This window comes from Aquila chrysaetos, chromosome 20, assembly GCF_900496995.4.
Source record: "Aquila chrysaetos chrysaetos chromosome 20, bAquChr1.4, whole genome shotgun sequence".
In the NCBI taxonomy this organism is placed as follows: Eukaryota; Metazoa; Chordata; class Aves; order Accipitriformes; family Accipitridae; genus Aquila; species Aquila chrysaetos.
This window is the reverse complement of record NC_044023.1, coordinates 17,802,684-17,822,665: the sequence shown is the minus strand read 5'-3', so window position 1 is coordinate 17,822,665 and position 19,982 is coordinate 17,802,684. Positions and strand designations below refer to the sequence as shown.

The window sequence follows — 19,982 nt, the reverse complement described above, 5'->3', positions numbered from 1 at the left end:
CTGGGAGAGCCTGAAATGGGGATGAGGTTGGAGAAGACAGGCTCCTAGACACCCATCAGCTTCAGTGCCTGGAAGGCTGTGGTTGGCTCATCTGTCAGTTTTTTGTTTCAAATAGCTGATGCTTTGTCGGGAGAGCTGGGACGCCCTGGTTTGCATTCAAGAGTGCTCTCACTGGCTGTTGTCTCCTCTTCTGGTTACTCAGTAGGTAGCCGGCTGGATTAAGGCACAGTACTTGTCTGAACCCTCTCTACTATCTCTTATTATTCAGCAAGTTCTCAAGTGTCTGGTGAGCGTCTGTGTTTGGAGTGCATCACTTGTAGCCTTGCCAGTAATATCAGTGACTGGTCTAAATTCGCATCAGGCATGTGCTCAACTTCTTGTGACTAATGCACAATGTATTTTTTTAATTGATTACTGTTCTCTCTACTGATTCAGGACAGAAAACAGTCAGAGGAAAGGACTCAGGGGATTTTTAGTTAGACCTTGTTGAGTACAGATGAGGTCTAGAGGTATTTAACTGTTTGGTGGCTGTGGAAACTCTGAGGAGAGCTTGTAGTACCTTCTCTGAAGAAAAACATTAGAATGAATCCTTTAGGCTGGTACTGGTAAAGCAGCAAATGCAGGTGATGTTACAGGGTCTGATCCTGCAGTTGGTGCTCAGGCAGAGCACTGGCACTGCAGAGTTGTCCTAATTGCACAGTGGGACAGAGTTAGCAAAAGATGAGGAAACATTTGCAAGCCCTCTGACAGTATTTCTGTACATTACAAATCATTGTAACATAGTCCAAAGCTGGGAGTTTTCAGAAGAATCTTTGGGAATTAAAGAAACAATGGTTTGTAACTTTTGCTGAGATCATATTTACTTGTCTGTTTCCTGCTCTGAAAATCCCATCCTCTGTGTAAAACATCGGCAGGTTGCTTAAACCATTCATCAGTGTTCCTTGCCTGCGGGATTAAAAATCCAGCCCTGCAGTCCTTGCATGTAACAAATCCATTCTAGAAGTGCAGGCTTGTAGGAGACTCAGCCCAAATTACTGGAAGAAAAACTGATGAATGGAGTCAATAGTTCTGTAGAAGGGAAACGTCTTGTACCATACCAGAAAAAGTGCCTGGAAGCTTGCAAATATCTGTGAGCTAGTCTCTCTAGCCATAGGAGCAGCATGGGGATTAGAGAAACCCCCCATGGTGTGGGTTTCTCCTCAGACAGTTGTTGAAGAAGTACCGTAGGTCCGAGTGTATGAACTCAGGGCCCAGCCTGTGGGTCTGCTGCCGCCTCAGATAGTCTTTCTGTTTTTCTAACAGAACTAAATTGTCTCCATTTCTCTTCCTTACTGTTTCAGGCATCACAACAGGATCCGCAGCATTGAAGCAAGTCAACTGAAGCCCTACGTTACCCTGGAAACGTTGGACCTGAGTTTCAATGACATCACGGAAATCCGAAACGGCTGCTTTCCACAGGGACTTCACATAAAGGAGCTGTGAGTTTTTCTTGTTGGGAACAGCTTTTGTTGAGTTACCACAGCAGAGAAAAGGGCCTCAAACCTTCTTTAAAAAAAGGAGAGGGAATGAACATACAAAGTACGGGGTTATTGTCAGGATTTTAAACACAAAGGAGAATTAGAAGGTAGCACATTGTCCCTACTGTCAAATTACTTTTTGAGCTCTGTCTTTTTGGTTTCTGATGTATCTGTAAAGAATGCAGATTATTATTAATCGTGTTGCGTGGGAATGTTGTAACAGAGGAAAGGTATCCTGCATCGTTTGGGTGTGGGTGTCTTTACAGCTGGAGAACTAGAAGCCAGAAGAACTGTCTGCAGCAGACCTGTGTCTCTTCCCCAGTGGGAAGTGTATGTGCTGTTTCCCAGATCAGCCCATGTGCATCTGGAAGAGGGGAGGGGGAAATGACTATTTCATCATTCAAGTGGCTACTGTTAAGAACAGAAACCTCTCATTGGTGGTTTGAAGAAAACCAGGGGTTAAGCAGAGTAACACCCTCCTAACAGAGGTGTTTGCCTATTCCAGGAAACATAAAATAATCTGTATTTTAGGTACTTTTGAAGAGGTGCAGACAGATAATCTGCTTGCATTAAAGGTTGCACCTAAGTTTCTGCCCCTGGTTGTAAGAGGATGTAAGAGAGTGGTGTTGTGACTGATGTTTGCCGGTTGTCCTGTAAAAACAGTCTCTGTGGCTAAGACTAGGGTCCAAGTAAGAAATAGCCCTGGGACAGATGCTGAGGGAAAAACGGGGAATGAATAGAGTTGTGCCGCACTGGAGTATTCTCCAGTTTCTGGCTTCCACTCCAAATTGCCTTGCTGAAGTAGGAGGGTATCAAGGAGCTCCTGGGAAGTGTGCAGCACTTCTCCACGTTTGTCACATGGCTCTGGGAAAGGCACTGTGCTCTTTGTGCAACCAGAAATCCAACTGATTTGAAGCCACCGCTGTAATTTCACCAGCCTGTCTGAAGACCAACTAAATGCTGATAAAAGGAGATTTCTGACAGAACTGTTCATTTTTCTGCTGTGATTTATTGCAGCTACCTGGGGAGCAACAGAATCAGCACCCTGGAGCCTGGTGCTTTTGATAGTCTGTCACGGTCCCTGCTAACACTTCGTCTGAGTAAAAACAGAATCACTCAGCTTCCTGTCAAGGCGTTCAGGCTACCTCGGCTAATACAACTGTGAGTAGAAATGTACACTTTAATTAAGCTCAGCCACACTTTATGGAGACAAAATGTCCCTGAGGATATGCACACCAAATGTCACCCTTCCTCACCTGCTATCTATAAAACTTAGAATACACTGTGCAGTAGACCTCTGCCAGCACCTAGTAAAACACATTGGGAGAGGGTCCTTCTTGTCTTGTAACTATTGGCTTTTCAGGCCATTCTTTTGATCAGGTGGGAAGGGAGGGATGCTGCAGCAGACATCAGCATCTTGTGCACTTGACAGCATAAGACAAATCCATTCCCTTGAAAGCTGCTGGCATCTGTAACACAAGAGAGATTTGGAAGATGTTTCTATTGTGAGTGACAGGGCTCAGCTACCACGTTAGTTTTTCAAGACCACACAGGTATCTTTATGTGGCAATAAAAAAGCAATGACGGAAGGTTGTTAAACTATGCGGTGATATTTGAGCAGAGAAAATAGCACTCTAGATGAGTTAACACACACGTTGTTGTCCTGCTTGTGGTCTGTATGGCAGGAGCTGCATGGGGACGCATAGACATCTGCAGCTATAAATATGCTTTATGTTTAAAATAGTAGCACTGATGGTTTAGCTTTTCCTTTCTGCTGCTGTTGGAGAAATGGGCCCAGCCTGAGGCCTGTTGCAGTCTTTCCATCAAATTTGATAGGCAAAAGGTCAACCTCTGTCTGTTAACAAAGTCCACAAAAGCTGTTGGAACTCATGCCTCTAAATGGTAACCACTTGAGAGACAAATCCTTAAGCCAAGATGTGTCTAAAGAATGGGTGTGCATTTGTGCTTGCATACATGTAGGATTTATAGCCAATTTGGGATTGAACAGTGTGACACAACAGCATATGCATCTTGAAAGTCTGTTGCCTCTCAGTTGGAAGTTACTGTCCGTTGACTGAGAGCTTGTAATCTGCTGTGTTTGTTTGCATCATGTACAAAACGAATAAAAATGAGGGTCAACTCAATCTGTTTAGGAACGCAGTTTTCACAGAAAGTTGGAGTAATTGGTACTCTTAAAGACAGTCTCACAGCTGGTTGTTTAACCCTAGAAATAAACATGAATGAATTGTAAGTTACACAGACTTGATGTGTTGTGGAGTTTGCGTACAGTTCTTTTTCTGGCAAAGCGTAGTTCACTAATAGCCTAGGAAGTGCAGTAAGGCAAGAGTCTCTAGGCCTGCAAACTTTTTAATTGCTTACTTGACTTTAATCACACTCAATTTGAGTGCAAGTTTAACATTGTTTTTTTAGGCAGTTAAAAAGTAAGCTTAAAATTTCTGTGGCTTCCTCGTGTTTTCCAAAACAAGTTCTGATGTTGTAATCTCCACCATTTTCTTCAACACAAATGCTGAATAGGGAACTACCCTTAGGTTAGTCTTTTATATGCAGAAAGGTATCCATTTTAAAAGCTCTATCTTCAGCTTTAGTGCATTGCGTCGATGAAGTTTTCCACTGACTTTATGGAACTGGGTTGTCACCTGGTATGTCTGGGACTAGCAGTCCATAAGACTGTTTGATACGGGTTGGTAAAGCATGCTGTGATGATGAACCTTCACGTTGCTATTCAGAAAACAGGTATTCCCGAAATTTAGTCCCTCCCCACCCAGGGGAAAAAAAGGAGAAAGAGAAATTTAATGAACCAAGTTGGAGATCTTTGTATACACAAAATACTAAGACTGCCTTGTTATTGGAAACAACTTATTTCACTCTTTATTGGTTTCTTATAATAGGAAAAAATGTGAAGTTTGTCCGGGAAACTGAGAGCTTTCCTTTCAAACTTAGCCATAAAATTTCCTCTTGGGTTCACAGTTCTTATGGCACCCGCTTGTTTCAGAGAACATTTTTACTGGGCTCTTAAAAGTCCTGTAAAAACAATGGGTTTAAGGGAAATAATGCTGATGTTTAACTGTGTTGGTTCAAATGGTGTCTCTGCTTGAGAGAAGATGAAGTGTGAAAATTGATGAAAAGGATAAATGGCTTAAAAGAAATGCAGAGAGAGGAGGGATGAAGAGGAATTGCTGCACTGTCTCTGTTATTTCCCTATGGTGAAAGTCTGTCCCCGGGTGAGTTTATTTAAGCGATCACACCCAGCTGACTTCCCTGGCTAGCTTTGGGATTGAAAGTTTCCGGTGCGCTTCTGCTGTCTCCTGGGAACCGTTGACAGAGGAGTTGTTGGCATTGCTGTCCCCATTGTATGCTGCACAGATGATTTCGTGAGAAAGGACTGGGATTTAATAAACTTGTATGGCCTTGGTGATTTTAGGGAGCTGAACCGGAATCGCATCCGCCTGATTGAAGGCCTGACGTTCCAGGGACTGGACAGCTTGGAAGTCCTGAAACTCCAACGCAACAACATAAGCAAATTGACTGATGGGGCTTTCTGGGGTCTAGCCAAGATGCAAGTTCTGTAAGTTGGAGAGATGGGCTCTTTTTCCTTAAACAGCCTAGACTTTACCTGCTATCATGTCCTTCTCTGCATTTTAGCAAGGACTCCCATCAGAGACCTGTGGGCACCTGTGCCAGTCCTCATGCTTCCTTGTATGTCCTGCATGCACAGAGCTCTGCCGTGCTACAGCAGCTTCCGTGTAGTTGACCCACAGTTTACTAAAGCTCATGGCTTTACCAGGAGTTCAATAAAAAAAGTCCCGTTTTTCAAGCTGTGGCAGTATTCCTTTGAAAGTTTGACAATTTTGAACATTCAGTAAGATCTCAATTGGTCTTTAAATAAAAGCTCATCTGGCTTCTGCAAATTTGTTTTGACTGATACATGGACAGTCTGTGTTGCAGACCTGATTATTCTGCCTCTTGGGATACCTAGAAATCAAGCTGGCCTATCTCAGGGATGTGCTCTTTCCATACGAGAGAACAAATTGAATAGTCGTTGCAGAGAAATGCTTGAAATTTTCAACACAATTGGCTTTTAAGTGTGTTTGCAAGGTCATAAGTGATCAAGGCAGCGTGTTTCTGGACGCTGCTGTCACACAACTAAGACTCTGCAAATACAAACTCGAATGGGATGCTTTAAGCCCAGTTTACTTGCAGCGGAGCGTACCCCTGCAGTCACAGCTCATTCTGGGCGTTTCCTTTGTGTTGTCCTTGAATTTCTGTCCTTCACTTGCACAGGAAATGCCCACACATGCATGTGTCCACATGGATATGTAGAAAGGTGTGTAGGAATGGCTGAAATCCCAATCCTTGTTGGAAATTCTTCAGCATTTGACCGTTTGCTTATCTGTCAATTCCTTCTGATTTTTCTCTACAGCCACCTGGAGTATAACAGCCTGACAGAAGTAAACAGTGGCTCTCTCTATGGCCTTTCATCTCTGCACCAGCTTCACCTCAGTAACAATTCCATATCACGCATCAACCCTGATGGCTGGAGCTTCTGTCAGAAGCTGCATGAGCTGTAAGTTGGTTTGTGTTGTGGTTGGTTGGGCGGGGTTTGATGCTAATGTAACATTGGCAGGAAAGGGGAGTAAGGATTTTTCCCAATCACATGGCTTACAGCTCCCATTGTACCGACCTGTAGAAATGCAGGAACTGCAGCCTCCTAAGTGATGCCCATATTCATGATGTTACGACCTTCAGAGCACCTGATTTAAAAATACGTTTGCACCAGAAACGAAGACTAGAACCCACTAAAAGTATACAGTGCCAAAAGACCTGGAGAGTTTGTGATCTGTGGCTTGCCAATGCTTTTTAGCTAGCTGGTTACAAGACATGCACAGCTTGCTATATAATGACTGTACAGCCTGAAGGAAGCTTTGCTTTATCCTCTGTATTACAAAGAAAAATCACGTTTTTAACCAGCAGAGATTTGGCCCTTTAAAGGCAGTTCTCCTTGTTTCTCCTGTTTACACTTTACCCTTCCTGTAGGGCTCAGTTGTTGAAAAGTAAATACATTGACTTTGCTCTCCTGAGATTTCCAGCTGTGAATACAGTCTTTCTGATAAACGAAAGAAAGCCTTGCTGCTGAGGACAGCCCCAGAAGAGCGTCTTTTGGGTCTGTGGCACTGCTTAATGCCTTTTTGAAGAGGCACACGTGGATGCTTGCAGTATTTACAGAAGTAGCTGTCATCCCGTTGGTGGGACTGTGGAAAGATTCATTTTTTTCTTTGGAGAACTTGACATGTGGTTAGTGGAACTGTAATTTATTCTGCTTGGTGCTTGGAAATCTCTTGTTATTGTTAGGCATTCTCCTATCCACCAAAAAGCAGTACGGTAAAACAGCTTCCTGCTTTCAGAGGCCTCACTCTGAACTCTGACTGAAGGTAGGTATCTGCCTACCCAGCTGTGAATCCCTAATCTTTTGGGATGTGGAGATAGGTAGACATGACCCATGTCATTCCTTTAAGTTTAGAAGCTGTATAATTAATGTGTTAGCCCAGTGACCAGCTGTGATCTTCTGCTGAACCCAAATTATTCATTCAGATGTGGATTACTTTTGGGAGGCACAAGGACATATTTTATTTTTGGTTTTACTTAAATACATATGTGATTGTTTAATTACCTAATTTTTCAAATTGCTGTGAAACTGTCTGTGCCTAAAGGGCTCCTTTGCTTGGCACGGTGCTGTAGACAGCTACTGTTCCTTCGTGTGCAGATTCTCAAGTGATGTTTTACTAGGTTATGGAAGTGTCAATGGAGAAATCTTCAAGGTAACGGATCAGAATCGGCACCGTGCTCTCCCTGTGGCCTGCTTAAATCTGAGGCATCAAAAAAGGGGAGTCTGCTTTCCTAGGGGCACTCACACTTGGATCCCTGGAATAGCCAAATTCAGATCACTGCACTGTGTTAGTAGCACAGCTCTGGGAGCTTTCTGCTCTCGGGAACCCAATATCTGGTGCCTGTGTTGAAGCTTTATTTCAGCCTGGGTTCAGATGGGATGGGTAAGCCCCATCTGCATCTTGCAGAGCTAATATCAGAACTCTTTTAGGGAGAACTATGCTTGTCTTTTCTACCTGACACTGTCTTTGCAAACCCTCAAGGTTTAGGTGGGAGGTTGCATGTCATACTGAGTCCTTTATTTGTTGGGTATGGATTGGGATCTCTTGCCAACAAGTAGTGCTAACGGTGAGCTGTCCTGCCTTAGAGGCCATCCTCTGCAGTAACTGCAGATACCCAGTGCAGGACTCACTTGCCCTGGTGCAGAATGAGGTAGATTTGGAAAATGCCTGGTGGTGTGAGGTGGTAGGAGCCACTGGGGCATGCTCAGCCTGACAAACAGGATTGTGCTGAAGTGTGAGGCCAGAGACGACATTAGCTGAGATCTGAAAGGCGATTATGTGGGTGTTAGCACACATCTCTGCAAAATATTACAAGCTCTTGCAGGTGTTGCCTTTAGGGTAAGGCTGCTGCAGGGAGCCATCAGATACTCCTAACTGAAACTCTCACAGCCAAAGAGTTGTAGGAGTGGTCTGCTCTGAAATTGAAGGGTGAGGAAAGGAAGCACTAGATACATCTAGGCTGCCTCTGTGCACTTCTTTGAATGTGTATGTTTCGTTCCTTACTAAAAGATCCTTGCTCACCTCCCCTATTGCTAAATCTACTGGGTTTCAGTTACCGGAAAGCACTGTCTGTGGTTGTACAGGGAATTAATTTCAAAGTCCTTGACCGAAGAAAGAGAGGTGGCTAGACCCCTGCTTATCTGTGCTTAGGAAGGAGGTGGTCATCTGAAGGATGAGTTGTCTCTCCTTTAGTTGTTGGGAGAAAACATGACCTGAAGGCTCTGGTCTGATGTAAAAGCTAACAAGGAAAGAGAGCTCTTGCCTTGTTATGGGCATGAGAAAGGGCTGATTGTATTCACCAGTCAGGTGCTAGGGCATCAACATCATGGAAAAATCCACAGTGGGAGCATAGGATTTCATCAGAGGTAAATGATGACTTGGCTGCTGGGTCTTTCCTTTCACTTCTTACCTGTAGTTTGGTCAAAGGGAATGAAATGTGTTAGATGTACCTGGTCCAGAACTGTCTGGCAGCAGGAGCCCCAGCTGCACAACAGGTTTCTGGTTAACCCCTTTATGTATCACTTTTGGCGTGCTGCTCTCCCACTTCCTCGCCTGGCCAAAAGGGCTGTGTAGATAAACATTTCCACTTGTTTGTTCCAGTGATTTCTCACTGGTGGAGAAATGACAAGGTAGGGGAAGCAGCAGAGACCTGCTGATTTCCCTCAATCCAGATAATCTAAACTGCCGAGGAGGGAAACGTACCGTTTTTGCAAATTGGCCTGTCCCATTGGCAGGAAGCAGAGCCCTTACGTGTTGAAGGAAGTCACTGCCAGGTGCATTAGTTCCTGAAACCTTCCATCTGGTTGCAGCCATTGAGAGAGTCCTCTAAATACTGCTGCTGTCCGTCCATCTTGAGGTGGCGTCAGAATGAACAGAGGGTAACATGCCTTCACCAGCTGTGGCGTGAACTGTTCTGTGTAGAATCAAAAGGAACAATTTTTTTTCTCAGCCAGGTTTAGGATTACTTTTGAACACTTTTTTTTTTTTTTCAAGCCAAATTCTTTAATCGCAGGTGAGGACATAATTTTGACCGGATGCCAGTTCTTCATAACTAACACTACAACTTCTTTAGGAATGAAAGTATGTTGTCCCATACCTTCTTCAAACTCATTAATCTTTGCTGAATTTTTTCCAAAGCTTGCCCTCTGCCTACTCATACAGCTAAAAGATAGGCAGCTTGTTTGCCAAGTTAACGACACTCTCAGTGCTTTAGAGTATGCGTCTGTTTTGACTTAGGTTTTGGCTTTGCAGTGACTTTCATGCAAGCCCTAGACACATTTTTAAGCAGACTCATTAACAGGCAGTACTAGAAGAGGAATGTGGAGGTTTGGAACGCAGTGAGATTTTTTTTTTTTTCTTGTTGTCTGTACAATGAGGGATTTCGGTGCTTGTTCAAGCTGCATGACTCCACTTTTTGAAAAGTTTAGCAGCCCAAACCCTGACGTCTTTTGAAGTGACTTGTGCTCCCAGGTCACTAAGGTATTTGCAAAAATCCTATGCAACTGCCCTTTGTAAAGAGATAAGCTTGAGAAAATGTGAGCAGTGGTATGTAGATGAATGCCACTTTTTATACCCCACATGTCAGTGTGCAGGCAACTTAGTGCTGAGGCTACTGCAGGTCACACTCACCTGCCAGTAGCCCTGCAGGGCTGACCCAGCTGCAGTGACATCCAGAGATCAGGAGGAATATACTCGCAGCAGGGAGCTGTGGGTGAATGCTTCAGGCTGAAGCATTGACCAGTGACTCTGCCTGCTGCTACCCCAGGAGGTCCCTTATTTGATGAGCCAAGTTGGCCTTCAACATCAGCAATGCTGCAGCTTTGCTGCTTGCATAGAAGGTGGTTGCATAGTGTGTGAGGTGTCTGCAATGGTTTGTAGCTTCCCATGGCCTGCCTTCAGTGTCAAATCTCAGAAGCCTCATCTGCACCCTGGCTGGGAGAGAAAAACAGCTTCCAGACTGCAACTTCTTCCTGCCAGCTTCCAAACTGCAACAGGAGTAGCGCTTAAAAAAAAAAAAAAAAAAAAAAAAAATCTCCAAAACCAGAGATAATACAGGCAAGGGGAAGAGATGGATGGAAAACTAGGAAAAAAACCAATCCTCCAATATTAGTCACTTTTAAGCAGAGAAGATTTCAAGCAGACTGTACACTCTGACAAAGGGGAACGGGAGGGAAGGCGGCTGGTTTACAACAGATACCTCTTTCCTGTGCATGAAAGGAAGCATTCAGTTGCCTTATGGTGAAATGCTTTTGGCTCTGGAGTGGGGTGGAGCAGGCTGTGGAGACACCCACACCCAGACGCCTGGGGCTTGCTGTGCACAAGTGCAGAACGATAAGACACCTCCTGAATACAGAAGTCTGTACCCTGCCAAGAGCGCATGTGAACTTCAAAATCCGTCTTGTTTGACGTCACTCTCCACCTTGCAGGGCGTGGGGAAGGAGGGAACTGCTTTTTCCTGTAAGCCTTGGTGGGAGTCCAAATGGGAGTGAGGATTGAACACAACCAGGGGACTGAGGAGGGGTGGTGTTTCCAGACCCTAACCTAGCTGTTCAGGAGAAGGACTAGCTCGTCCCCGCCATAGCTGACAGCATGTGTATTAGGTTATTGCTCTCGTTCGCTTCTGGAGGAGCCTCTCTGTTGCCTGTACAGAAGACTTCCCTATGTTTGGGTACCAAATGCCTCCTGCTCCCTTATGGTCATCCGGGCTGCCCCATGGGTATCTTGTGGGAATATTTGCAGACTGCAGTCTTATTTCCTAGTCAAGCTGTTAGGTATCCACACAGTACACATTGCCTTTTGTAAGGTGGTAGTAGGAGGCAGGCGCTGATTGGCACAGACGAGTTTGGAAAATACTGGTTGGACTGACAAGGGCTGTCGTTTTGGTTTTTTTCCTCAGAATACTCTCTTACAACAACCTAACCAGGCTGGATGAGGGAAGCTTGGCAGACCTTGGGGGACTGCACGTACTACGACTGAGCCACAATTCCATCAATCATATTGCAGAAGGTGCTTTCAAGGGACTCAAAAACCTACGTGTCCTGTAAGTTGCTCCCAGCTTTTGTCAGCTAACACCCATCTTCCCTTCGCAGTTTGTGTTCTGCCAAACTGTTCTGCTTTGCAGTTGCTTTGGGTGCCTGTGTCCTCAGTGTCAAACTGCCCTACACGCTGCTCTGTTGTCTTCAGCAGCTGTTGTGTTTACCCCGTTATTCAACTTCAGTGAACTTGTACTTTTTAATTAAGAGCAGTTAGGAGAATTGCAGTTGACTTCTCAGTGTTGTAGGGTGCTTTCAGAGTAGAGGGCTCCAGAGTAAAATTATGGGAACATAGGACAGGATCCTGAATCTAGCCCAGCTGAGCAAAAATCGCTGAGGTTTCAGTCCTTCAGCTAACAGCAGAATTTCTCTTGCTATCATATTGACTTCGATTAAAATTCTTAGGAAAGGACAGTTTCTGTTGGGTCATTCTGCACTCAGGAGGAGTAGGGAATGATTCCTTCCACTGACAACACTGGAAGTTTGAATATCTGCTTAAATGTGCTATCGAGCATTTTTGCATGCTGTTACTTTTTTTTTTTTAATTGAATAATAAATATAAAATTGTGGGCTGACATGGTATTAAGAAGAAAAAAAAACCCACAAAACAAAGAAGTTCAGAGGTTGGGTTTGGGATCTGATTATACCAGAAGTGTTAACAGCACATGAAGCTTCCACCAGATTTGGGTCCAGCCACAGGAGCAAGAAGCTGCTGCAGGTACCATGAGAGTAACCAGAAGTCTTTAATGGAGAATTGGGCTCACTTGGGTCATGAAATGTTCTGTTGCTCTGATTTTCATGGTAACCTCTGAACAACAACAAAGTAGCCATGCTATCAAGAGGAAGGTTTCATGCGCCCTAATACTGAATTGCACATGAACCATCCAGTGGTGGCTATGGCCATTTACCAGAGATTTCTATTTTAAAGTCACTGACACAACATAATACCTGGAAATGTGGCACTGGAAATGAGCTTGCTAGTCTGGATACCAGCTTCTAAGATTTTAGGGCTAGTAGGGACCATTGGATAATCTGACCTCCTCTGGAATGCCAGCTGTAGAATTGTACTATTATACACTGTTAAACCCAAAAGCTGCGTTAGATTGAAGTACATCTGGGCTTGCCTTAGAAACATCAGAAGATGGGGAATCTAATTCTAGTAATTGTCCATTTCTGCAGCTGTGTTGCCCCTGTCTCCCTTATTTGTACCTGCTGAGCTGCTGGCTGCTCTCCTTCTGTCTCCAGAGGCTGTGGGCTCAGCACCTTCATCTGGCACACCACAAAGTTCTCACAATCTGTGTTATAGCACCATCCATGCTCCCAGGCTGGTTGAGTTCAGCAGGCTGATTTAATTCTTCCTTCAGACGAAAAAAATGCACTTTGATACTTCTATTCCTCTTCAGAAGCCTATTGTGGCCTGAGTAATTAAAAGGAAATGGGAACAGAGAGATCTGCCCTCTTCACAGTACTTTTTGCATCTTACTCTCTCCTTTATTGAAGTTCACAGTGAAGGAAGTGACTGGAAAGTGAGTTTGGGTTTTGTTTGCTTTTTTTCCCCTTTTTTAAACTTAAGCCAAAGCCTTTCAGCCACTGGGCATTCAGAAGGGGACCTCTCTGAGGCAGCTGTCAAGAGCGGAACTAAAGGTTTCCAAAGAAAAATGGAGGGGAAGGGGAGCTGGTAGTTCTCTTTGCTCGGCAGTGAATGTGGAGCCTCTTTTATGTCTAGGGCAGAGGGGGGAGGCAGAGAAGGGAGTGTGTGAGCGAGCTCTAATTTAATAAAGAGAAAGGCCTATTGGGTCCTGCACCTGGTGAAAAAGACCCGAGCATGCTTTAATTATGGCCTATTGTTGGGGAGCCTTTGGTGGGTGTGAAACTGCTGAAATGTGGAGCTATTCAAATAGAGGTCAGACCCAGAGACCTCGGAGCACAATGATTAACAAGGCTGTGAGCATTCAAGCTCAGCCAGCCAGAAAGAATAGGAAATTGGCAACAGGGGCTGGGAGAGGAGTTTGAATACAAAGAGACCTAGGCCAAAATACCCCACTCTTTTTCTCTCTCCCTCTATTTTCACTCATTTGTTAAAAAGGTTTTTATTCCTCCTTTCTAACACTAAACCTTTGAGTTGCCTCTGGATGAACAAGCAATACCATTTTCTTTTCCTTTTTTAAGAAAACACAATGTGTGACAGTCAATTAATAAAAGTGTGTGTCGGAGAGGTCCTACAGGCTGTTCCCACTTCTCTGTGTCTGCCATGGGAAAGGGTTTGCTGGTCCAAAGACCAGTAGCCGGTGGTGGAGCTGAAGAGGAGAAATGTCTGAGAAGGGATTTGCCCTTAAAAACCAAACAGAACAACGGGCATTGGCTTGGCAACCATAGGGGAAATGTAGAAACTTAGCTCCAGGAGGATGTATTTGCTCCTGCCCCACTCCGATGGCACTGAAAATGTCAGCACATCAAAGCATCTCTCCTGGACTTGTCTCTTATGCCACCACAGCATTATGTGCGCCCACACCCCGCAGGGATGTTGAGTTTTTATCCATTCCTTTGGCATAGATGAACCCACGGATCACCCTGACATCCACAATGATGCTGGCTTAGTCCAGGATTCCCCAGGGATGTGAGATTCAGGTCTCACGCTGAAGCCGGCTGAGAAATAGGAATTGTGGCTTTTGGCCATCTCCCTTCACATCTTTAGTTCACACACCAAAGCTGAGAAACAAGCAAAGACTGCAGCCAGCTTAGGTACTGAGAGCAAAAGTCTCAGCCCCATCTTGGCTGAGGAAAACCATGCCAATATTGAAACTGGGATTTTTTAAATTTCTGTTCTGTTCTTGTGTATTTGTGCTCCGTAGCCCAGGAGCTACACTATGATGCCTGTGTCTGGAATGTTGCAAAATGCAGGGGGCTTTGGTTTTTCTTTTTTTGGTCTTAATATTTTTAAACTGGAAATGTTCTGATAATAATCTTCAAAAGGTGCGAAAGGAGTACCCGAGGGTTCGGGGGGTTATCTGGATGGTTAAGTTTGCTTTATTGTTGGGTTTTGTCAGGTTTTAAATCAGAGTGATGTAACAAAACCAACAAAGCCTATTTATTTTTCCTTTCTTTTTACTTAACGTTAGAAATGATAAATTTCTGTCTGTGTTGCTGGGTATTCATTGCTAGCTGGAATTAAAGCTAGGAGGGAAGGATTTTTAAACAGACTGTTTAAACAGCTTTTGTGGATCTCTCTGTTTGTTCTGTGTGCTTGTTTTTCTTCAGACCTCTTTGACTTTTGTAATTGATGGTCAATTTGAAAGCCAAAAGAAGCTAACTGTGAAAAAGGAATTCTTACTCATTTTTTTTTTTAAAAAAGCGGTTATACAGAGAGTTAGACTTGTGTAGGGATGATGGTGCTTTCCTTTGTTGAGCTTTCCAGTTCATTGCCGGAAAAAAATGCAACTTCGTAGAAAATACACCAAATCATCTTCCTAAGATATAGCTATAGATAAATACATGTATACATTGGAATAGCCAAGGTTAATCTTAATTCATGATAGTAGCATTTAAGGACAGCTGTTTCTTTCAGCTTAGTTTTGGGACTTTATTTTCTTTTTCCTCCTTTTGTTTGGATGCACAGAATTAGAAAAGGTCTGAAACCTACTTGTTAAAAAGTGGCTATCTGCTACTGCTGCTGTTTCAGAAACAGAGGGTTTCAGCTAGGAAAAAGCCAGGGCTCTTTTTGGAATGCACCATCTCAGCATGGCTCAGTGCAGGAAAAGTGATTAGCGCTGCTTTGCTGCAGGACCCTGCTTTTTCTGATAGCTGTCAGAAGAAAATGGGAAGCTATTCGTATGGCATTCCCAAATTTTCTTCCATTTCTTTTTAACGATGAGCCTAGGACTAAGAAACTGATTACGAGCTCTCTCTTGTCCTCTCCACAGGGAACTGGACCACAACGACATCTCAGGCACAATAGAAGATACCAATGGAGCCTTTACAGGCCTAGAAAACCTAAGCAAACTGTGAGTATTCCTGGGTTTGAAGTTCTGCAAAGCCGTTGTGTTGTGTGCTTGTGTGGCGGTGGGTCTCTCCCCTCCAGCGCAGCCTTCCTCCCTTTGGAACAAGATAAAACCTGAGACATAGTAGTTTTTCAGGCTCACTGCAAGAGTGCAAATGTGGTTATCAAGCACTTGTGTTTCTAAGCAGATATGAGGCGATTATAGTCCTTTTAAAGCGATGAACAGATGGTGCCACATACTGTAGTTAGTTCAGAGACACAGGAGAGAGCAACTTAAGTTGTTTTCATCTATAAGACTCAGCACAACTGTTCCTTGCTTCTAAAAGCAAGCAGCAACAAAAAAGACCCCTTGCAATCTTCAGCGAAGCACTGATTGATGCAGCAAATGACAATAAACAGAAGAGAAAAATCACCCCATTTCCTGTTACAACAGAGGATTGAAACAGGATTCGTTTCTGTGGGATACTCTGAGAGTGATCTTTTGGGCTTGCTTCCATGTGCAGTGACAATAAAAGGCACCATGGGGCATAGGCTCTTAAAGAGATAAAAAGAAACCTAAGGCAAGCATGCGCCTTGCAAATGTTTATAGCTTGCTTGGCCTTTGCAAGTATTTTCACATTGCTCTGTACTTGTTCGTATTCCATTTGAAATCGGCTATATAAATCAGTCCTGTCAGAGAAGTCTCTGATGGCTTGTGACAAATCAAGAGTCTTTCTAATCATTACCTCTTGCCTTTGTTTAAGTTCTCAGCACCCCCCCATCACGCTGTCTCTGATGCTGAGATGGCACAGCCAGAGGTGCAGTAAAAGTACCTCGATGGATAGCAGATGGCTAGAATGAATCCTGGCAGGCGGTATATTGTCGTGCTCTCATTAGAGACTCCTGGGGGAGTGGGAAGAGCCATGGCAGGATTCGTGGGGACGTAATGCTTAGACAGAGAAGAAAAATTTGAAGTCACAGACACAGACAGCATTTGATCATTGTTGAGGGGAGTCACTGGATCCAAGGAGAGGGGAACCAAGTTGTAGCTGCAAGTAAAGTGAGGGAGAAGGCAGAAAAGGACTTAACGACCGGGGGAGTCAGGCAGGGAGGTAGAAGAAGTATGGGAGAGAGAGAGGCCAGTAGGAATTGCCGTGCACAGGGAGTTGGGAAATATTCCCACAAGTTGCTAGAAAAAAGGCAGAGGAGCAGATGCAGTGGGTGGGAGAGCCCTTGACTTCTGTTGCTGAAGCTTTTGGTTTGTCTGAAGAAACCAGCGAAACCATGTGAGCAGCCAGAATGGTAGTGGGAGCAGAGGCTTTGTCCAGAGGGATTTGCAGGCTGTAGGACTGAGAGTCTGTAGTGCTGCTTTGACAAGGGAGAGAAGGTGGAGGGAAAAGAGCGGGGAGAGAGAGCTGTCCCAGTGGGACATCCACCGCAGGGCATCCCTCCAGCACGGCCACTGGCATGGGAGCAAAAGTGGCGGTCCCAGGTGGTTGGGATATGTTAGAAAGTCTGTGTGCAGATAACAGGAGAGAGGTGAAAAAGCCAGAGGAGACAGTATTGAGGGAAAGAGTTCAGCAAATGGATTGACTTGGCAACTGGGAGAAATGAGCACTGATGAGTTGTGGGGGTCAGGCAGAGGCCAGGACTTACGGCAAGGAGCGGGAGGAGGAAGGAAGGGAGCAGAGGCAGCCTGCGGGGTTGTGCGAGTTGTCTGTTCGGAGCTCTGGGCAGAGCAGCTATCGCTCCCCTGTGAAGTAGCCATGGCCTGATCTGATGTCTATCATCCAGCACAAGGAACGGCTTCAGAAGATGGCCGGTTTTGTCTGCCAGTAGCAAAGGATGTGGCAAGGGCTTGTGCAAGTCTAAAGAAGCCAGGTTTGCATCTTTTTTCACGTTGACCTCTGTCTTTCATTGTACATGGACTTGGGCCAGTTCTGAGTCTGGCTGAATGCAGGGAAGGACGTGTGCCCATGGTTTGTGGGGGCGATTGCAGCGAATTTCATAGCGTGGAAGAGCGTGTGGATCAGGTTGGTCTTGGGCAGACAGGAGTGGTTTGATTACCTAACAGAGTGAACCTGCTGTGGGACAGACAGGTTGCTGGGACCGTTCATTGTCAGCCAGAGTGTCAGGCTAGAAAAACCCTCAGAATATGAGATTATTTCATTATATTTCTTGAGGCATTTTGGGGACTTTTGGGAGTGGTCACTTTTAAAGGGATCTGCTCAGGTCTGTTTTAGCTCATCAGCACGTAAATCCCAAACTTGTAATTTCATCTAAGGCTTGAAGTGAGTATCATTCTGGCAGGATTTTTTCGTAAATAAAATATCAACCTTTACAGCAAACATTTCACTGCGTGATTTAGGGCCTGTGTTTAAACCGTCAACCAGCTTTAAATGCATTAGCATACAAAAAATAAATGGGCACTTCAGAGGAGACCTTCTAATGAATTAATAATCACCTCAGCTCTGTGGAGATTGCCTTAAAAGCTGTTCCCCTTTGATCTGGCACAGATTAGCCTCTGAAAGGATTTAGCACAGAGAGGGTTGTTTGCTGAAATGAAGGTGTTAAAATGAGAGGTGGGGAGGCCAGTCACTTTAGCCTTCTCTGAATTATATATGAAGCTCTGCAGGATGGAGAGCACAGGCCTAAATTAAAATGTTGCTTCAAGAAAGAGGGAGTCGAGAAGCACCGAAGCATAAAAAGCATCAGTGGAATCGCTGGGGAACAAGGAGTTTCCTAATTATTCAAGCTGCTAAATGTAACCGGTTTTTTGATGGCTCACTCAGTGACTGAGATCTTCCTGCAGGTGCAAAACTGGCTGGAGGAGAAAATGCTGCTTTCTAATGAATTGCGTGCTTAGCGTGTAATTACACTTATGCAATCACTGGGAGAGCATGCTTGCGCCTAGCTCTGCCGACAGTGGAGGAGCGTTTCTGGACTGCAGCAGCAGGCTAATTGTGGAGCTGCATACCGCCGCGTTTGCATTCCAGCGTGCCACAGTCCTTTGAAGGGGGCCGCTGGGTTCAAACTATTTCAGAACTGGAGAAGTGGTTAATTGAAATTTGAAAGGCGTAATGATTTTAATGAGTTTGCTGGGGCATGGCTTTATTACCAGTGTGTTTATGTATTTCTCATGTATATAGCCATAAAATTGTATGCACCTCTACAAGTGGTGTATACACTGTGTATTCACATCCCCAGACGTACTGCTTATCTCTGCACAGATAAATAAACAGATATAATCAGTATATCCGATTTTCAAAGTCCAAGATCCACTGTAAACAATAAATAGAAATCTCCAGTTATCAAACCCAAGTTCAGCATAACACCCTCATTTAGGAATATGGCTCCAGATATTAGTTTGTATGGATGCAGCCATATGACAAGAGTTTGCGTATAGTAAATTATTTACTATATTAATCATTCTAATGGATTTTTCAAAGCCTTCATTAATACAACATCCCTTTTACCAAATGATGGTACACATGATTGCACTCATCCTTTGGTGCTTGGGGTATTTCACCCAGAGCAAAGCGCCACACGCACTCTCGTGCAGTAAATAGGACCTCTGATACCCTGGGTTTGGTGCTGTAACAAGGAGCTCAGTAAAGCTCACTGGAGATATTTAGAACGATACTGTTGATAAAGCAGGTTGCAGCCACCAGCATGCCTACAATAGCTGTCTTTATTCACCTCTAATCAAATAATTAATGAAGGGACACAGCTCTGAAAATTCAACTGTGGTTTTGTACCAAGTTAACTCTGCCCATAAGAACGGGCTTCAAGTCTGTGTCTCACTGTGGAGGCTTGGAGGGACACTGCCTGAAGCTGAAGCTTTTGCTTGTGTTTTGCTCTAGAATGGTAAGGTTTGTGATTCTGAGGGCACAGACCTTTTGTATGGACCTAGGACTAACTGGTCTTTCCTGTCTACTCAGGAATTAGAGTGGTGGCTCATCCAGCAGTACAACCATCAGGGTGATTGATTTTGTGAGGACCTACTCGGAATCATAGTGTTGCCCAGTGGCAGGCACCCAAATTCTCTCCAAAGACAACAGGCTGAAAGGGCAGGTGGTGATACAGTCTCAATCCTCACTATTGTAACAGTGTGATGAGCCCAAATTTTCCTTTCTACCTGTTGTGGCATCTGCTGCTTCATCCACACAGAAACTGGGCTTTCTGGGTGCCAGTGTTGAGACACCAAATTGCCCCGACATTTGACGGGTGCTTTGCGGAAAGCCCTAACAAGCTCCTGCAAGTGTATTTGTATTTGCTCGTGTAACGGCTGCACGTGCTCCATCTTGTACCCCAGCCTCCTTTCCCCAGCTGGTAGCAAGCAGTGGGACCATCATAGTTTTAGAGCCTTTTAGGGTGCAGATATAGGTTGCACCCTGTATTGAAGGAAAAATCTTGAAGGAAAACTCACGTGCCAGGTTTTTACCTGAGGTGTTAATGATGACTTGCACTGGATACCATGTGAAGCAGGCAGTGATAAAAGATGCACCTGGAAGATAAACCTTAGACAGAGAGGACCTGGGGAAGGAAAACATTTCCTAATTAATGACACTGGTGGATGTTTTATTAAAACAGGTGAGGAGACTATCCATTTTGCGTGAACCCTGCCCCTGACTGATCACCACTGGTCAATATTTATAGAGAACTGTTACTTTGCAGATAGCAGTTTGGCTGTGATCGCTCCAGCTGGCTGTTGCCTGCTGATAGTCCCCCTCTTGCCACTGCATAGCAGTGTCTGCTGATTGGGAGGAAT

The 19,982-nt window shown here is 44.5% G+C and overlaps 1 protein-coding gene across 1 annotated transcript in view; it reads left to right on the top strand.

The window, feature by feature from the left end:
- LRIG1 (leucine rich repeats and immunoglobulin like domains 1) overlaps positions 1-19,982 on the top strand; it is a 96,186-nt gene that overhangs the window by 60,802 nt on the left and 15,402 nt on the right. Inside the window, exons 4-9 of the mRNA XM_030043741.2 lie at positions 1,341-1,478; positions 2,535-2,678; positions 4,960-5,103; positions 5,959-6,102; positions 11,100-11,243; positions 15,156-15,236. Coding sequence (XP_029899601.1) covers positions 1,341-1,478; positions 2,535-2,678; positions 4,960-5,103; positions 5,959-6,102; positions 11,100-11,243; positions 15,156-15,236 — 795 coding nt within the window. The remainder of the gene's footprint in view (positions 1-1,340; positions 1,479-2,534; positions 2,679-4,959; positions 5,104-5,958; positions 6,103-11,099; positions 11,244-15,155; positions 15,237-19,982) is intronic.